The sequence below is a fragment of the Aethalodelphis obliquidens genome, unplaced genomic scaffold (assembly GCF_003676395.1).
Source record: "Aethalodelphis obliquidens isolate GAN/ISIS:26980383/991018 unplaced genomic scaffold, ASM367639v1 scaffold1, whole genome shotgun sequence".
Lineage (NCBI taxonomy): Eukaryota > Metazoa > Chordata > Mammalia > Artiodactyla > Delphinidae > Aethalodelphis > Aethalodelphis obliquidens.
This window is the reverse complement of record NW_020837945.1, coordinates 57,646,039-57,664,524: the sequence shown is the minus strand read 5'-3', so window position 1 is coordinate 57,664,524 and position 18,486 is coordinate 57,646,039. Positions and strand designations below refer to the sequence as shown.

General features: G+C 32.7%; 1 protein-coding gene across 1 annotated transcript in view; it reads right to left on the bottom strand.

Moving 5' to 3' along the window:
• Positions 1-18,486, bottom strand: part of NECTIN3 (nectin cell adhesion molecule 3) — a 139,455-nt gene that overhangs the window by 34,446 nt on the left and 86,523 nt on the right. Inside the window, exon 7 of the mRNA XM_027104309.1 lies at positions 16,526-16,610. Within this exon, the coding sequence (XP_026960110.1) occupies positions 16,526-16,610 (85 nt within the window). The remainder of the gene's footprint in view (positions 1-16,525; positions 16,611-18,486) is intronic.

Below are 18,486 nucleotides of genomic sequence, written 5' to 3'. Positions count from 1 at the left end.
CCATTTACCACTGCAACAAAAAGAATAAAATACCTAGGAATAAACCTACCTAGGGAGACAAAAGACCTCTATGCAGAAAACTATAAGACACTGATGAAAGAAATTAAAGATGATACCAACAGATGGAGAGATATACCATGTTCTTGGATTGGAAGAATCAATATTGTGAAAATGACTATATTATCCAAAGCAATCTACAGATTCAATGCAATCCCTGCAGTATAAAAAAGCAAACAAACAAACAAAAAAACCAACTAATACTAATCTTTCTTTGGGTTATTTGTATGGAAATATGTTAATATAAATGTTTCAGACAGTACATGAAATTTCTAAAACTCTTATATGTTCTGGTATAATGTTATAAGTCATAATTCTACTTATTACTATAAAATGTATATCTCAGAACTAACTAAATTTCCTTGTCAATTACATTACTATGAACTTTCATCAAATCTTTAACCATGGTCATTTTTACGTCTTTTGTCATTTACAGACAGTTCTGGGTGTACTCTGATGCTTTTGCAAAAATGTTCCTATAAAAGGGTTTCATCTTCAAAGAATTCATGGAAAAGGCTCTGACAAGTACAGGTTTCTGGTAACTGACTATACTGCTGAACTGAATGAATAAGCATTTTCAGAACTCTAATGGAAAACTGATGAATTCATAAAAGTGCTAACAAAAGATCAAGAAAAAAAAAATTAATTACACGGGACTGAGTGAACTGATGAGGATGATTATAATTTTTGTGACTTTCTGTTTGAATTAAAAAAAAAAGTATCATACACCATGATCAAATGGGATTTATCCCAGGGATGCAAGGATTCTTCAATATATGCAAATCAATCAATGTGATACACCATATTAACAAATTGAAGAATAAAAAAAAAATAGACATACAGGAGGTCATCATAAGAGGCGATCCTGAATATATTACATAAATATTTGCTAGTAATCAGCACACAAAGGTAAAGAAAGTGAGTTGTGCATTTTTATAAATATGGGAATGATAACAAGCCTAATGATTTTTGAAAAATATTTGTAAGGCAGCACCAATGATTCAAACCAAAGTACCACTCTGGTAAGTCTTTTCCCCCAACAAGTCTTACTAATTCCTCAGTAATAAAATACTGTTTCGTCTGAATTATAAGATTAACTTCTTAATTTAGACGCCCAAGGAAACACGTATATCACTTTGGGGCTTATATCTTTTCAGAGTCAGATTCCCAAATAGCAAGCAATACATTAAAAAACAATGAGTCAACAATAGGCTAATTGCTTGCCCTGCACATATTCCTAATTAAGCAAACATCAGTAAAGCAAACAGAATACATAAAATTGAGGGGACAAACATCTTGGTTTGACAACATGTGCCAAAGAATCAACAAAATAAATCTGGAATCATGCCACAACTAAACTTAACCAGTGGCGACAGCATGTCTCTGGGGAAAGAGGGTGCTAACTATGTCTACTATCATGCCCAGGAACAGGAAATTTGTACTATGGTAGGTTGGTAACTATGGAAACTCATCTGACAAATTGCAAAGGCAGACTGGGTGACAGAGTCCCATACTCATAAAAAAATGGAATAACTTAGTGGCTCTAGGTCAAATGACTAAGGTTAATTCACCCAAGGATAAACTGGGATCTTGACTACTTTATCCAAAACAAAGCCTTTAGAACGTTTTTCCATCTATTAGATTTTTTTAATTTTTCTTAATTTTTGACATTGTAAAGCTTTCTAAACCAAAAAGCATCTTGAATTTAATTTCCAAGTGTTAGACAAGTGTAATACACGAAGTGTAACACAATTTTATTTAGTATTTCTGATTTCTAACTTGTAGCATTAAAAAAATATATATGGCCTATGCTTTATCATTGAGGTTTTTTTTTAAAAGAAAAAAGCCAACGGACTATTTAGAAATGTTTAAATTGGCTCATTCAAACATGCTTTCTTCAAATTTAAGAGGTTTCAAACTTAAAATTTTACTTTAATGAAAATCTTGACTCTAATGCCATTTTATTTAAGAAATCTGAATCAACTAAATGAAAGGGTCAATTACCCCATTTTCTGGCTCTTCCTAAATGTATCTTATGTGTTTTCTAGTTACTCTATCATTTTATGAAATAGGGAATAAAAATGAAATATTAAATAAATGATATAATACGTAGCAGATCAGAAAATTAGAACCCAGCTTGCTCTCTACCTCTTGAAGTTCTGTAAGATTAATGTCTCCTATTATTTTTGAAAGTGAATATCACTGTGACAAGTTCTTTTCCTATAGTTCACATTGCACATTTTATTCTAAATTAGATATTCTTCTAATTATCTTAGGAATATTTTTCAGACGTTAAGATATAGGAGTCATTTTAAATATAGGAAGAAAGTACTTTGAATTAGAATGATCAGAAATGGAGAAAGAAGCTATTAAGAATTTGGAGAAAAGGCTTGGGAAAGTGCAAGAAGTCTCAAAATTGGGATAGGTGCACTTAAATACATACTGACACTAAAGCATGAATATGTGAAATTAGGACAATCCTGGAAATTCTAGAATACAAGATTGCTGTCCCAATATGTTAGGAATGTTTTGATAATAGTCAATAGTCTGAGTTAGTCTTCCCATAGTGATTTCATGTTAACAGGTCGTAAAAGATATCACTAAATTAATCTCTACTAATCTCTTATTAATCTCTGTTTATCTCTATTATTATTCTCTGATGGTAAGTCAGGCATTGTGGCAGGCATGGAGGCCGCACTAGCACTGCACACATCACTATATGACAGCTGCTGCCTGAAGGAACACTCCATTTAGCCATTTAGGTCAGCTTAATTTAACCAAGGACTCCATAACTGAATCTGCTTAGGAAGAGTCTAAAAAAAAAAAAAAAATCACTCAGCATAGTTTACTGTAATTCACTGAATGAATGAATGAACATTATAAGTTTAGCCATATGGGTAACAATTATCTAAAATAATATATTATTTACATTATTCTCTCAAAAGTTCATGTGTGGCCTTTACTAATTTTTTATATTTAACACATCAAAATAACTTCAAAACAACAATTTGCCAAGACGAAAATTACGACTAAGTATCCAAATTCAAAGTAAAGTTTGCTTGATAATGTCTATGTAAAATTTAATTCACATATAAGAAGTCTATTCTCTGAAAAAAATTTAGTTGCTCTGAACATTTAAAGTAACTCAGCTCTCTGTCTCTGTACTTAAAAAGGAATCTCTCCCAATAAAGGAAATCATGAGCGCTTTTAAATAAAGAATGCTATTAGGTCCCCTAAAATTTGGGAGGAAAGTTCATTGTACTTAGCTTACTGTACTTAACTTCAATAATTCTTTTACTTCTCATTACTCATGAGTCAATCAAAAGTCACCTCTAATTAAGAATTATAGTTCCCTGGTGGCAGTGTGAATTTAACACAGATCTCAAACCACTCGAAATTGAATATTCTGACTGCATCTCAGGTATGAATAGCCTAAATTTAATTCTTCAAAAATCAAGGCAAAAAACACAAGTTAAGTAAATTAATGGTTAGGATAATACTTTTTTGCAGGAGTTCCCAAGTAGCATTGAGCCATTAAAACAGTTTTATTCCCTAAAGTTTAGTATTAAATCTGAGTTAATATTTCAGACTTTAACATGGTTTATGAGGTGCTCTAAAAGTATTCTGGTGGTAATGTCAAAAAGTTGAGGTTCATTTCCAGTTATTAGGAGTGTATGGTGATTAAATCTTTGGAAATGATAAGATATTATAGATTGGCACCTTGTTACACCATCTTACTCAAAATGAATGATGGACTGGCTATAAAATTTCCAAGTTGTTTAAAATAAACTTTCTAGGTATTACACAGGCAGAAGGATGAGGTGACACTATTATAGATTCTGCTGTCTTCTTTGTTCCCCCAAACTCATGGAATAACCCTCAGCTAGCTCGGGAAACTGACTTTGCAAACAATTTCACTATCACAGCAACTCAACAATTCCTGAGTAGCCTTTGTACAGAGCAGTTTATTAGACACCAAGAAAGGTTACAAAGGCAGTAGTAAGTCATGGTTTCTATTTATAGAAATTTATAATTTATAATTAAGAAAACAAAAACAGGAAACTCAGAAATACACATCTATTAAGAACAAATAGTGAGTATATAATTTTTATAATGAATCAGTTCTTATAACTCGTTTACGGATTTAAAAGGAAGAAAAACGATGAGATGTTTATAACATAGATAGGATTTGAAAGGAAGAAAGAAGGTGAGATGTTTATAACATAGACAGAACCAAGTGGAATTTTACTATAAAAAGTCTTACGAAAAGGTGTGAATTAAATATTCTCTCTGGATTGCTCAGAACATCTTAAAAGGCCAACATGTAGTTCTTTTACTTTAATCATCTACTGCTTTTTTTTTGGTAATGAGTATTGGTGACTAGGATGAAGCCAGCTCTTTTCTATCATTTAATCTACATAAAATAATTCAATCTGTATTAGAAATACTTCTGAGGGAAATACTGCATTACTTAATTTTTTTTTCTTTCTTAAGATAGACCTAACTTTCCCACTTAGTTCAGCTACAAATCAGAAACAATCAGAATCGGGGTCAGAGGATTTCAACTCCTTTCTGAAAAATCACATAACAAATGCACTAATGCTGGCAAAACCATTTAAAAATACTAAAATGCAATTAAACTCAAAATCTTTATTGCCTAGAAATCATCTCTCCAGGTTCCCCAGATCTGTTCTGGTTTACATGTATACAGTAAATCTGAAATAAAGTTTCTTAAAGTATTTCTATAACTTACAGCAAGTCAAAATAAGTGAATCTGAATCTTCTTAATGATTATAACAAAACTGTTAGGTCCCATTTGATTCTACTGAAAACAAGAGTTATTCTCTGTGCCAACTACTGTTTTTGATATAGAGATGAACAGAACATATAAAGACATAATGGCTGCTTCAGTACCACGGGCCACAAAATACTATATACAGAGGCCAAATCTTCCTAATTTCTATATTTCTCAGGTGAGATTAGAATTACTTACACTATTTATGTCTCCTGAGGATACCAGATACTGAAGGAACACTAGTGACAAAGAAAATCTACTGTCTTTGAAATAATTCATTAAATTTCCTAATTGCTGATGCTTATACAGGAAAAATAAAAATGATATATCATAGAAATATATTAACCAAATTAATAGAAACTAATAAAAATCGGTATTACTACAACACACCCACATTCCAGAAAGAAAGCATGGCATTACGTTGCCATCATATAAATCAGACTTCCTCAGAATTAAGAACTGCTCTTCAAAAATCAGTTTAGAGAATGACGACCAAGAGAATGGGAGAAAATGTTTCCAAATCATATTATCTAACAAAGGACTTGTATCAAAATGTCTTATTCTGCTCAGGTTGCTATAACAAATTAACATGGATTAGGTGAAGCCATTCTTTTTTTTCATTTTTTGTGTTTTGTTTTTTTTTAATCTGTCTTAATTTCTTTTTCTTTTTTAAATTGGAGTATAATTGCTTTACAGTGTTGTGTTAGTTTCTGCTGTACAATGAAATGAATCAGCTATATGTATACCTCTATGCCCTCCCTCTTGGACCTCCCTCCCAACCCCCCTCTCCTCCCACCCATTCTAGGACATCACAGAGCACGGCACTGAGCTTCCTACGCTTTATAGCATGTTCCCACTAGCTATCTAATTTATGCATGGTAGAATCTATTATACAAAGTGAAGTAAGCCAGAAGGAGAAAAACAAATATCGTATATTAACACATATAGATGAAGCCATTCTTTAAGCAAAGAATAAACACTTATTTCTCACAGTTCTATGGAAGTCCAAACCTCCTATGTGTCTAAGATTTTGGTTCTTGGTGAGGGCCCTCTTCCTAGCTTGCAGTCAGCTATCTTCCTGTTGTAATCTCACAAGGCAGAGAAAAGAAAGAGAAATAAGCTCTCCCCTGTCTCTTTTTACTGAGGGCACTAATCCCATTATAAGAGCTCCAGCTTGGTGACCTAATCACTCCCAAAGGTCCCATTGTCAAATACTATCACATTGGTGATGAGGGTTTCAATGTATGAATGAGTGGGAAGGGCACAAACACGCATTCCATAACACAAAACATATAAAGAACTCTCAAAATCCAATAATTTTTAAAAATCCAATAAAAATGAGCAAATATTTGAACAGAGACTTCATTAAAGAAGCCAAATCAGCAAAGGAAAAAAAGTTACATGTATTAGTAATTAGGGAAAAAACTAAAATAATAATGAACTATTAGTACCTAAAATTTTTAAAGTCTGATAATAATAAATGGTAGCAAGGGTATGGAGCAACTCATACATTGCTGGTGGGAACATAAATGGTAAAACCACTTAGGATGACAGTTTGGCATTTTCTTAAAAAGTTACACTTTTTAAGTTACATTTACCATATGATCCAGTCATTCCACATGTACAGGTTTACCCAAGACAAATGAAAGCATATGTTCACACAAAGACATACATAAATGTTCATAGCAGCATTGCTTATAATAACCCCAAACTGGAAATAATGCAAATATCCATCAATAGGTAAATGTATAAACAAAATGTAGTATCTCTACAAGGTACACCTATCTAAAAGGAATAAAGGAAAGACCAAAACAACATGAAGAAATCTCAAAATCATTATGTGGAGTGAAAGAAGCAAGACCAGAAAAGAGAATCTACTGTATGATTGTTACATAAAATTCAAGAACATTTAAACTAATGTATATAGATAGAAAGCAGATTAGTAGTTGGTTCCCTGGGGTGTAGAAAGGGATCAGGGAAATGACAAGAGAGGAAGATTACAAAGGGGTACCAGGAAACTTTTGAAAATGATGAATATATACATTATCTTTATTGTGGTGGTGTTTCTAGGTTATCTATGTATGTATGTGTTTGTGTATCTGCTGTATGCCAATTATACTTCAATAAAATTCTTTCCAAAAAAAGGGGGAAAAAACATAGGCATTTACCTATTTGTCACTAAAATGTAAGCTCCATAAAGAATTTTTTTTTTAAATCTCTATTGGAGTATAATTGGTTTACAATGGTGTGTAAGTTTCTGCTTTATAACAAAGTGAATCAGTTATACATATGTTCCCATATCTCTTCCCTCTTGCATCTCCCTCCCTCCCACCCTCCATATCCCACCCCTCCAGGCGGTCACAAAGCACGGAGCTGATCTCCCTGTGCTATGCGGCTGCTTCCCACTAGCTATTTTACGTTTGGTAGTGTATATATGTCCATGCCACTCTCTCACTTTGTCACAGCTTACCCTTCCCCCTCCCCATATCCTCAAGTCCATTCTCCAGTAGGTCTGTGTCTTTATTCCTGTCTTACTCCTAGGTTCTTCATGACATTTATTTTTCTTAAATTCCATATATATATGTGTTAGCATACGGTATTTGTCTTTCTCTTTCTGACTTACTTCACTCTGTATGACAGACTCTAGGTCCATCCACCTCATTACAAATAGCTCAATTTCATTTCTTTTCATGGCTGAGTAATATTCCATTGTATATATGTGTGACATCTTCTTTATCCATTCATCTGATGATGGGCACTTAGGTTGTTTCCATCTCCTGGTTATTGTAAATAGAGCTGCAATGAACATTTTGGTACATGACTCTTTTTGAATTATGGTTTTCTAGGGTATATGCCCAGTAGTGGGATTGCTGGGTCATATGGTAGTTCTATTTGTAGTTTGTTAAGGAATCTCCATACTATTCTCCATAGTGGCTGTACCAATTCACATTCGCACCAGCAGTGCAAGAGTGTGCCCTTTTCTCCACACCCTCTCCAGCATTTATTGTTTCTATATTTTTTGATGGTGGCCATTCTGACTGGTGTGAGGTGATATCTCATTGTAGTTTTGATTTGCATTTCTCTAATGATTAATGATGTTGAGCATTCTTTCATGTGTTTGTTGGCAGTCTGTATATCTTCTTTGGAGAAATGTCTATTTAGCTCTTCTGCCCATTTTTGGATTGGGTTTGTTTTTTTGTTATTGAGCTGCATGAGCTGCTTATAAATTTTGGAGATTAATCCTTTGTCGGTTGCTTCATTTGCAAATATTTTCTCCCATTCTGAGGGTTGTCTTTTGATCTTGTTTATGGTTTCCTTTGCTGTGGAAAAGCTTTGAAGTTCCATTAGGTCCCATTTGTTTATTTTTGTTTTTATTTCCATTGCTCTAGGAGGTGGGTCAAAAAGGATCTTGTTGTGATTTATGGCATAGAGTGTTCTGCCTATGTTTTCCTCTAAGAGTTTGATAGTTTCTGGCCTTACCTTTAGATCTTTAATCCATTTTGAGCTTATTTTTGTGTATGGTGTTAGGGAGTGATCTCATACTTTTACATGTACCTCTCCAGGTTTCTCAGCACCACTTATTGAAGAGGCTGTCCTTTCTCCACTGTACATTCCTGCCTCCTTTATCAAAGATAAGGTGACCATATGTGCGTGGGTTTATCTCTGGGCTTTCTATCCTGGTCCACTGATCTATCTTTCTGTTTTTGTGCCAGTGCCATACTGTCTTGATTACTGTAGCTTTGTACTATAGTCTGAAGTCAGGGAGCCTGATTCCTCCAGCTCCGTTTTTCGTTCTCAAGATTGCTTTGGCTATTCGGGGTCTTTTGTTTCCATACAAATTGTGAAATTTTTTGTTCTAGTTCTGTGAAAAATGCCAGTGGTAGTTTGATAGGGATTGCATTGAATCTGTAGATTGCTTTGGGTAGTAGAGTCATTTTCACAATGTTGATTCTTCCAATTCAAGAACATGGTATATCTCTCCATCTATTTGTATCATCTTTAATTTCTTTCATCAGTGTCTCATAATTTTCTGCATACAGGTCTTTTGTCTCCTTAGGTAGGTTTATTCCTAGATATTTTATTCTTTTGGTTGCAATGGTAAATGGGAGTGTTTTCTTGATTTCACTTTCAGATTTTTCATTAGTGTACAGGAATGCCAGAGATTTCTGTGCATTAATTTTGCATCCTGCTACTTTACCAAATTCATTGATTAGCTCTAGTAGTTTTCTGGTAGCATCTTTAGGATTCTCTATGTATAGTATCATGTCATCTGCAAACAGTGACAGCTTTACTTCTTCTTTTCCGATTTGGATTCTTTTTATTTCCTTTTCTTCTCTGATTGCTGTGGCTAAAACTTCCAAAACTATGTTGAATAAGAGTGGTGAGAGTGGGCAACCTTGTCTTGTTCCTGATCTTAGTGGAAATGCTTTCAGTTTTTCACCCTTGAGGACAATGTTGGCTGTGGGTTTGTCATATATGGCCTTTATTATGTTGAGGAAAGTTCCCTCGATGCCTACCTTCTGCAGGGTTTTTATCATAAATGGGTGTTGAATTTTGTCAAAAGCTTTCTCTGCATCTATTGAGATGATCATATGGTTTTTCTCCTTCAATTTGTTAATATGGTGTATCACGTTGATTGATTTGCATATATTGAAGAATCCTTGCATTCCTGGAATAAACCCCACTTGATCATGGTGTATGATCCTTTTAATGTGCTGTTGGATTCTGTCTGCTAGTATTTTGTTGAGGAGTTTTGCATCTATGTTCATCAGTGATATTGGCTTGTAGTTTTCTTTCTTTGTGACATCCTTGTCTGGTTTTGGTATCAAGGTGATGGTGGCCTCATAGAATGAGTTTGGGAATGTTCCTCCCCCTGCTACATTTTGGAAGAGTTTGAGAAGGATAGGTCTTAGCTCTTCTCTAAAAGTTTGATAGAATTTGCCTGTGAAGCCATCTGGTCCTGGGCTTTTGTTTGTTGGAAGATTTTTAATCACAGTTTCAATTTCAGTGCTTGTGATTGGTCTGTTTATGTTTTCTATTTCTTCCTGATTCAGTCTTGGCAGGTTATGCATTTCTAAGAATTTGTCCATTTCTTCCAGGTTGTCCATTTTATTGGCATAGAGTAAGACAAGAATTTTTAACTCTGTTTTATTGACTATGTATTCCCAATATTGACATATTAGTACCTAAGAAATATGTTTGATAAATGGATGACAGAGAAAAAAACAAAACGGAACTATGAACGAAAAGATGCAAACTCCATTTTAATTTCATTTCAAGCACTACTAAACTTATAATAAAAGTATCAATAATTTCGAAAAGCAACATATGCCGAGTTTACATGAGCCAAAGTAGTAACAATTTTATCCTGCTATTGAAATAATTTCACTGCTTGGTCTCTTTAGTAACTTTCTAAGAATTACATAGCTTCTTTTTAACTAACAATAATGATAATAACAGCAAACACATAGTATTCACTATGTGCCAGGCAGTGTTCTAAGGATGTAGCATATGGTAATTTATTAATCTTTATGAAACCATATCAGTAGGTTTATCTTTTCTCTTTTATAAGATTGATTAGTAGAGCTCTGACTTAGTAAAAATACCAATCCTTTATACTTCAGAGGTTGCACTGATATTTTATTTGAATATATTATTTAGATATTATTCGTTTATAAATCAATATTTCATCCAAGCTTTGTTGTTCACAGAGCTTTCTCCCTCCTCAGACCAGAACAGGGCCCTACAATTCTTTTACTACTTTTATCAATAATTACCACTACCTATTAACTGGAGGCAATGGGCAGATGAAAACTTTTTGCTACTCTAGGGCAAAACCATCCTAGAAATACTCAGGACTCATTTACTTAAATATTACACTCAGTCATTTAGTTTCCTTGAATTTGGAAGAAAAATGTTAATTCTTTTATCATCTTCCTGTCTCCCTTCTCCCTGACCCCAAAGACCATAACTACTGATATCCGGTATCTGGAAACACGTTAAAATATTCAGATCCAGGGAGAAAACCAGACCATTAATAATGAGCATAAACAGCTTATCTAAAAATACTATTGGAAACTGGCAGTGATATGTTGGAAAGATGAGTTTTGAGGAGAAATAATGAGAATCTATAAAACTATAAAGAGTAGTAGGGTGAACAGGTTCAAGAAAGCCATAAATGAAATATGGTATGATTAGTAACTGAAATTAAGATACCTGGAGGACATATCTCTAACTCCAGAACTTGATAACAAGTAGGACCACCATGTTTCTAAAGCCACACAATTTGATAACATTAGGGTTCTAGTCATAACATAGTTTCTTAATTTTTCAATCTTCTTATTTTATCACATAAATCTATGGGAATATGAGTCATCTTACTTAACACTGTATAGCACAAATTTAGATACCAATGAACAGTGTACATATTATTCATGCTGGAATCAAAACAAAAAATTTTCATATCTATTTATAAAATTTTTAAATAGCACACAAAAGAATGGCAGCTTGCAGGAAAAAAAAATGATCGTTTAAAACTTGAAAAGATGCTGAAACTTGCTAATAATGAGATTGCAAAATTGCAATTATATATTTACTATTTTCCACCTATCAGATTACCAATAATCAAGTGGAATACATATACTGTTGGTGAGAATGTGGAGAAACAGGCACTTTCATACATTACTCACACAAGTAAAAAACAGTACAATATTTACAGAGGATAATTTGACAGTACTTATAAAAAATATAAACACATTTACTACTTGCTGTAGCAAGATCAAGTCTAAAAATGTAGCCTGCAGATTATACTTGCATAGATACAAAATAGCATATATACAAAGCTATTCACTGCAGCATTATCGGTTTATTAAAATATTTTGACATTGCAAACTATGTAATATACACACATTAGAATCTTAGTAGACATAAGAAAGAATGAGAATGATTTTTACCCCAAAAAGAAAGAGCTCCAGTATATCTTAAGAGGAAATGGCAAGATATGTAACAGTGTATATATGTTACCTTTTATCCGAGAAAAGATAAAATGTGTGTGTGTTTCCTTGTCTATGTTTTACATAAACCATATGAAGACAAACAAGAAATTGATAAAAATGGTTTTCTGTAGGAGGTGGTGGGGGTAGGGTAAGTAGGAATGGAAAATGGGACTAAGACTTTAGAAAATACCCTTTTATACTGTTTTGCATGTATTAGCCACTCAAAAAAAAAATGTAGAAACACTCTTCCTCCACAAGACTGTGATGAACATTTACAAAAATTTACTAAAGACTATGATATATGATAATGAATTATTGGGGAAAAAAATCATAATTTTTTCAGATAGTAAATTCTGCTGAAATACTAGCGGATGCAAACTATTATATGTAGAATAGATAAACAACAAAGTCCTACTGTATAGCGCAGGGAACTGTATTCAATATCCTGTAACAAACCATAATGGAAAAGAATATGGAAAAGTATTATATAGATACACACACACATATGTATGTGTATGTATGTATGTGTGTATATATATATACACACACGTACGTATAACTGAGTCACTTTGCTGTACACCAGAAACTAACACAACACTGGGAATCAACTATACTTCAATAAAAGTAAATTAAAAAAAAACAGTGTTGTCTTGCTTTAAGAAGAGAAACACAGAACAACATAACAGAACTAAGAGTTCAGAAATATACCTAATATATATGCGAACTTATTTTAGGATAAGAGTGTCCTCAAACCATAGAAAAGGACAGCCAATTCAATAATTTTTGGACAATTGGTTATACCATTGGGGAAAAAACGTAGGTCACTACCTTATATAATAAGCAAACATAAGTTTTAAATTATTTAAAATAAAATAAAACATCCCATAAAACTGTGAAGAGTTTTGTATGATTTTTTAACATTTCAGATCAGGGAGAGAGGGGGAAATGGTCTTTTTAGATAATATGTAACTTCCAGAAACTATGAGGAAAAAGATAAAGAGATTTTAACTACATAAAAACGTAAACGTTCTGTATAAGACACTATAAAGTTAAAAAATAAGAGACGAATATAAGACAAAAGATTACTGTCCATATCAAAGAGCTGCTAAAAAATTAACAAGGGAAGTTCAAAAAGTAACTGAAAATTTGAAAAAAGATGCAAATAGGTGGTTTACAGAACTACAAATAGGCAATCAATTATGAAACTTCTTCCAGGAATCTATGAAGCTTTTAAATGAACTATTTTTCCAGTTTTATCAAACTGGCAACAACAACAACAGAAGTTCTACTAAACAGTATTAGAGAGGGAAATGGGTTTTAATATACTGTTTATGGGAATATAAATTAATACAGCTAGGCTGGCCAGCAATGTGACACCTATTTAAATGTAAAAAATATTCACAGTAATTCTATTTCTTTGCATATATTTTATAAATATATGTGTACAATAAAGTATATAAAAGTACACTCAATGCAGCAATTACTGTAATAGAAAAAAAAAGAAAAAACCTAGGAATATCATTAGGTAATTTGTGGTATATCAACACAATGGAATACTATTACAGCCATTAAGAATGAGACAGAGAAATAGGAATAGTTCTCAAACCTGAATGTGCATTAAAATTCACCTGGTGAGCTAGGTAAAATGCCCATTGTCTCCAACCCCTGGGATACTGATTCAGTGAAACTGAATGTGTGTTCAAGAATCTTCATTTTTAATAACCCAGAGGATTTTGATAAAGGTGGCAACATTAGTCACTCTGAAAAACATTGGTAGTAGAGTGGAAAAAGCAATTTCTATGACCACATTTATGTTTATAAAGAAACTACTTGTAGATGTAAATATGGATGATGTATACTTCAAAGTAAACTTATGGAAAAAGTTTGGGAGGATATTTAAATTCCTAACAATGGTGACCTCTAGGGAAAGAAATAACATATTGGGGGATAGAGGGATGAAACAGAACTTTAACCGTTAACTCTAAATTTCTGTAGTATTTGGATTTTTTTGTACCAAAAATATACCTACTTATTACCTATAATGTTAAGAAAAAATGTCCTGAGTTAGTATTTGTTTCCTAAATGAAGACTCACTTTTCTAGGATTATCAACTAATAACATGACAAGCTGGTGGTATTAATTATTCTTTGCCTTCAGGCAAGACATTCTTCTTTTTATTTCCCTCATACTTATGTGTGCCTCCATGCATCTTCTCTGCAGTATGGTAATAGTTCCATTCCCACTCAAGGAAATCACCCCCTCACAATACCAGACCTCATCCTCCTAACTTATATTTAGAGGGAAAATTCTCAGGTATGAGTTTTGGCACTATTATCACAAAAGTAATGGTTAAGCAGGGGAAACAAAAGTTAAGTAGTAAGAACTCTTTCTTTCTGTGGTTTCCCGAGGGTAGAACACTGATGAGTAGAACAAGTGGGACTCTCTTCCTTAAAGCCATGGTAATATTTGGGAGCATGGCCTGGCTGTGAGGGCTAGGGACTAATGACTTCAATTAGGAATTACCTCATGAGTTTAAAGTTGACAAGTTATCTACTGAAGCGGAACATTATGAAGGCATTTACTATTACAGCAGGCTATCATTGCATGAAACTAATTAGATAGTAATTACACACTTACAGATTTCTTGGTAACCAGGAAACAGTTCTATGTATTTTGCATTTTGATATCACAACATTAATTAAAACGCAGACAGCCATATAATTAACATACGACATTATAACACATGAATCATAACAAATTATCTTACTGATGGATAATGATTTTAGCCTCAATTATTCCCAAAATCTTTATAGAATTAAGAATTATTTCATCTCCAACTCAAGTTTTGACTCTCCTAAGCAAAATGACAGCAACCAGCTGACCCTTAGCAATATTTTATAGACTCAGTTTTATAGCTAGAAGAGGGAAACAATCATGTTTTTCACCTGCTGAATTTAACAGATGAGGAAAAAGTCACAATAGTACTAAATGTAAATGGTCTCTGACTCCCAAAGTCCAATGTTTGTTATCCACTGCAGATGCTGTCCCACCAATTTCCTTTCTAAAATTTCTATTACTCTTTCACATAACTGTTCATTTCCTCCTAGATTTATGCTTGTGATTATGCAATTTACTCTAATCAACAACTGAGTAATTTTATCACATGTATCAAAATCCTACTTCCAAAATTGATCCATCCAGGAAGACTTCTCTGACTCCAAGGATAAAAACTGCAGTTTGTACCACTGTCAAGTCATCCAAGAAAAATCTTCCTTTTGTGTTTATTTAGCAGCACTTACATATATAGAAATTATATTTTCTTAACTAAAACCCAGGACATATGATCTGAGCCGAATAATTTTTTTTCAATTCATAAGCTTTTATAAATATTTAATTTGAAAATATTAAATAAAAAGTAAATAAACTGATTTTAAGGACAAGAATAAAATTGTATGCAATTAGGGTTGTACTAAAAAATTACTAGCAACATTCTTAAAAAATTCCCACACCTGAATCTAGAAATCCTCCAGTTAGTGACTAGCTTTGTGGAGGGAGAAAAACAGCTATCCATCTGCAGCAGTTAACACCTTTAGCTAAATATTTTGTTGACATTTCACACTACTTGTCAAGTTAATTTATTTGCCAAAAAAGATGTGAGGCTATATTCTTTATGTGAAAACAGAGTTCTGTAAAGATGACGCATCTTCATCCCTAAGACACCAAACTTGTGCAAGATGACAAAGGTGGTGCCCATTGTCAGTGAGTGCACATGCCACGGAATGCTCCTCCCTGCCCCATGCTCAGGCAGGAGACTGATTATATGGTCAACCTAGGAACAGAAGCTGAGAACATCTTAACAGAAATATTCCTTTGCCTTACTCAAGCTGAAGATACAGGACATAATTTAGGAGAAAAATATTATAGTGTCACAGGTAATAAAACCCCAATACAGGGTTAGAGCCCCAGGAGGCTGCATGGGTGATAGAGAAAAAAAGCAAAAACAAAACAATTAAAGTTAAGAATAAAAGCATTATGGCTTAAACCTTACCAAGTAGAGCATATTAATCTAGATATAGAATCTAAGACAGAAGCACTGAATCAATACTTTCACATGAATTACTGTAAACTGATTCCAAAAGAAATTTTCAATTATCGTTAAGTGTAAAATGGGGCCCAATATTCATGCCCAGAATTTTAAATTGGAATATAAACCTTTTGTTGCTAAATAAAGGAATGCTAAGACTTAGATGCAATATACTGAAAATTTTGCATATACTGAAAAATAAACAAAAATAAAATACATATGCCAAGGAGAAAAACCTCTCCATCATAAATTAGACCCTACCATTCAATTTTTCTACCTTTTATTTTATATAAAAATGCATATTTTACAATGGATCGTTACGTCAATAAAACTCTATTAAGTCTTCAGCCATAAGCTTTTGTAAAAATTTGTACTCCTAATACAGTGTTGATTTGTCTTACCTATACTGGCCATAGCTTCTTTTCTTACCAATCTGTAGACTAAATTTGATCCCTTGAATGTTTCAGAGAAATGATTATATATTATTATGTAATATTTAATGTATAATGACTAGATAACATTTTGAAACAAATAATATACATTGCTTAATATTTTTTATTTCATTTTATTTTACGTGTACTCGGGAATACTTACCTGATATAGAAGGTCTTTCTGAGGCAAAGGGGGGGACTGTCCTTCATACATAGGAGGTGGTTTATGTGTGGGTGGAAGGTCGATCCTGCATTAAAAAGTTTAAAAAATGTGATTGCCACTTTTAGCAAAAAAACAAAAAAAAAGGGTGGGTGGGGGAAACATTCAAGATTCGCTTAAGTTTTGAGAATATTTTCCTCATACTAATATTTGTATTAGCATACATGTTTAATTCAGTTCTTACATTTCCATTAATCAATCATAATTGGAACAAAAAAGTGAACTGGTTTTAAAGGTTCTAATGTTTAGGACTAATCTGAAATAAACAATTCTTTGAAAAATCTAAAAAAGCAAATAGAAGTATTTTTTGAACATTATTATTAGGCAAGTAATCTAGTATATGACTAATTAAGTACTGCACATTTTTACATATGACTATGCCTACCAACATTTTAAATATAGTCAAACATGTGTAATGGAAAACACTTTCCTCCAAAGTGTCATAATAGTGATTTAAAAGACTGTATCTTAAAATGATAATGAAAAAATATGCTTATACTATATTTTGGAAATACTTCCATAATTAGTTTTCAAAAGCCATGGTCATTCTTAGAATATTCATCATGTAAATTAAGATTTTCAATCTACAAACCATTATAAATCTTGGCACCTGAAATAAATGAAGAGACCATTACATCCTTGGGGAATGCATTTATCTTTGCCAAAATGACCTAATCTACTAAAAAAAAGTATTTTCATATATTTTTAAATTGTTGCATTACAACAAAAATAGAATTAAATATACCTTGTAGCTCTCTGCATTTTAGAAAATAATTTTTCATATATTCTCCTACTTTTGAAGATCACAGATAACTAATTTTCAGTAATTGAGATCAGTAAATCAAATAAAAATTTTACCTATATTAAAAGATAAAGAGGATGAAAGCTATAGAGGCCAAAGAAATTACAAATTCTCACTTCTCCATGTGGGCATGAAATAATATTTTAAATGAACAGAATTCAAATAATAAATAAAATGATTACATGGATGTAATTACTAGTCTACTAGTAAATTATCTTTTGGAAATTATAGAAAAGTTTGAGATAATCTGGCAACTAAGATGAAGTTAACCACAAGCTAGATACTCTTGAAATATTAGAGGAATCGGTCTTACAGGTATTAGACTGAAAGGGTATTTTATAGTCCTTTTATTTAAAGTAATTATTTCCTTTAATGTAACAAAAATCACAGCAAATGTATAGCTGCAAGATGCCGTAAGTTATTTAGGTGAGAAAACCAAGGTTCATGGAGGTGATGTGACTCGTTCATGATCATACCACTAATTTGATCGTAATAGAGCTAACACCCAGGTGTCCTTAATCCAAAAAGATCAGTGCTCTAACTGTGCCAGATTAGAGAGGCAGAGACATACACAAAGCATTTATGAAGAGAGAAGAAATACATTCCTTCAGAGCCAGCCTCATGTCCTCATATAAAATCATTAATAACCACACAAGAAATAATGTCATTTGTATAGAACTTCACAGTTCAGAAACATCATCTTATTCTACTCTTATCACAGCCATGTGAGGTAAGCAGGAAAAGTATTATTCACATTTCACAGATGAAGCAACAAAAGCTGCTGATGGAATTAAGGAAACTGGGACTTCGGTCTTTTGATTATACAACAGAGTGCAATTTCTGTTTTGTAATTCTCTCTCATGATTAGGTCCAAAACATTGCTTTCTCTTTAAATAAAAGCACATTTTGTAATTCACCAAAACCAAATTTCTTTAAGATAAAAGCTTTAAAACTCAATGTATTTAATAACTTCTGGCAGTTTAGAGTTAGTTATATCTATACATAAGACAGGCATAAGCAATTTAAAGAAGTAATTTAAACTTCTAAGATTTTTTATATCTGTCTTTCAACCACTTCATGGAAGACCTGCATTTTTATTCAG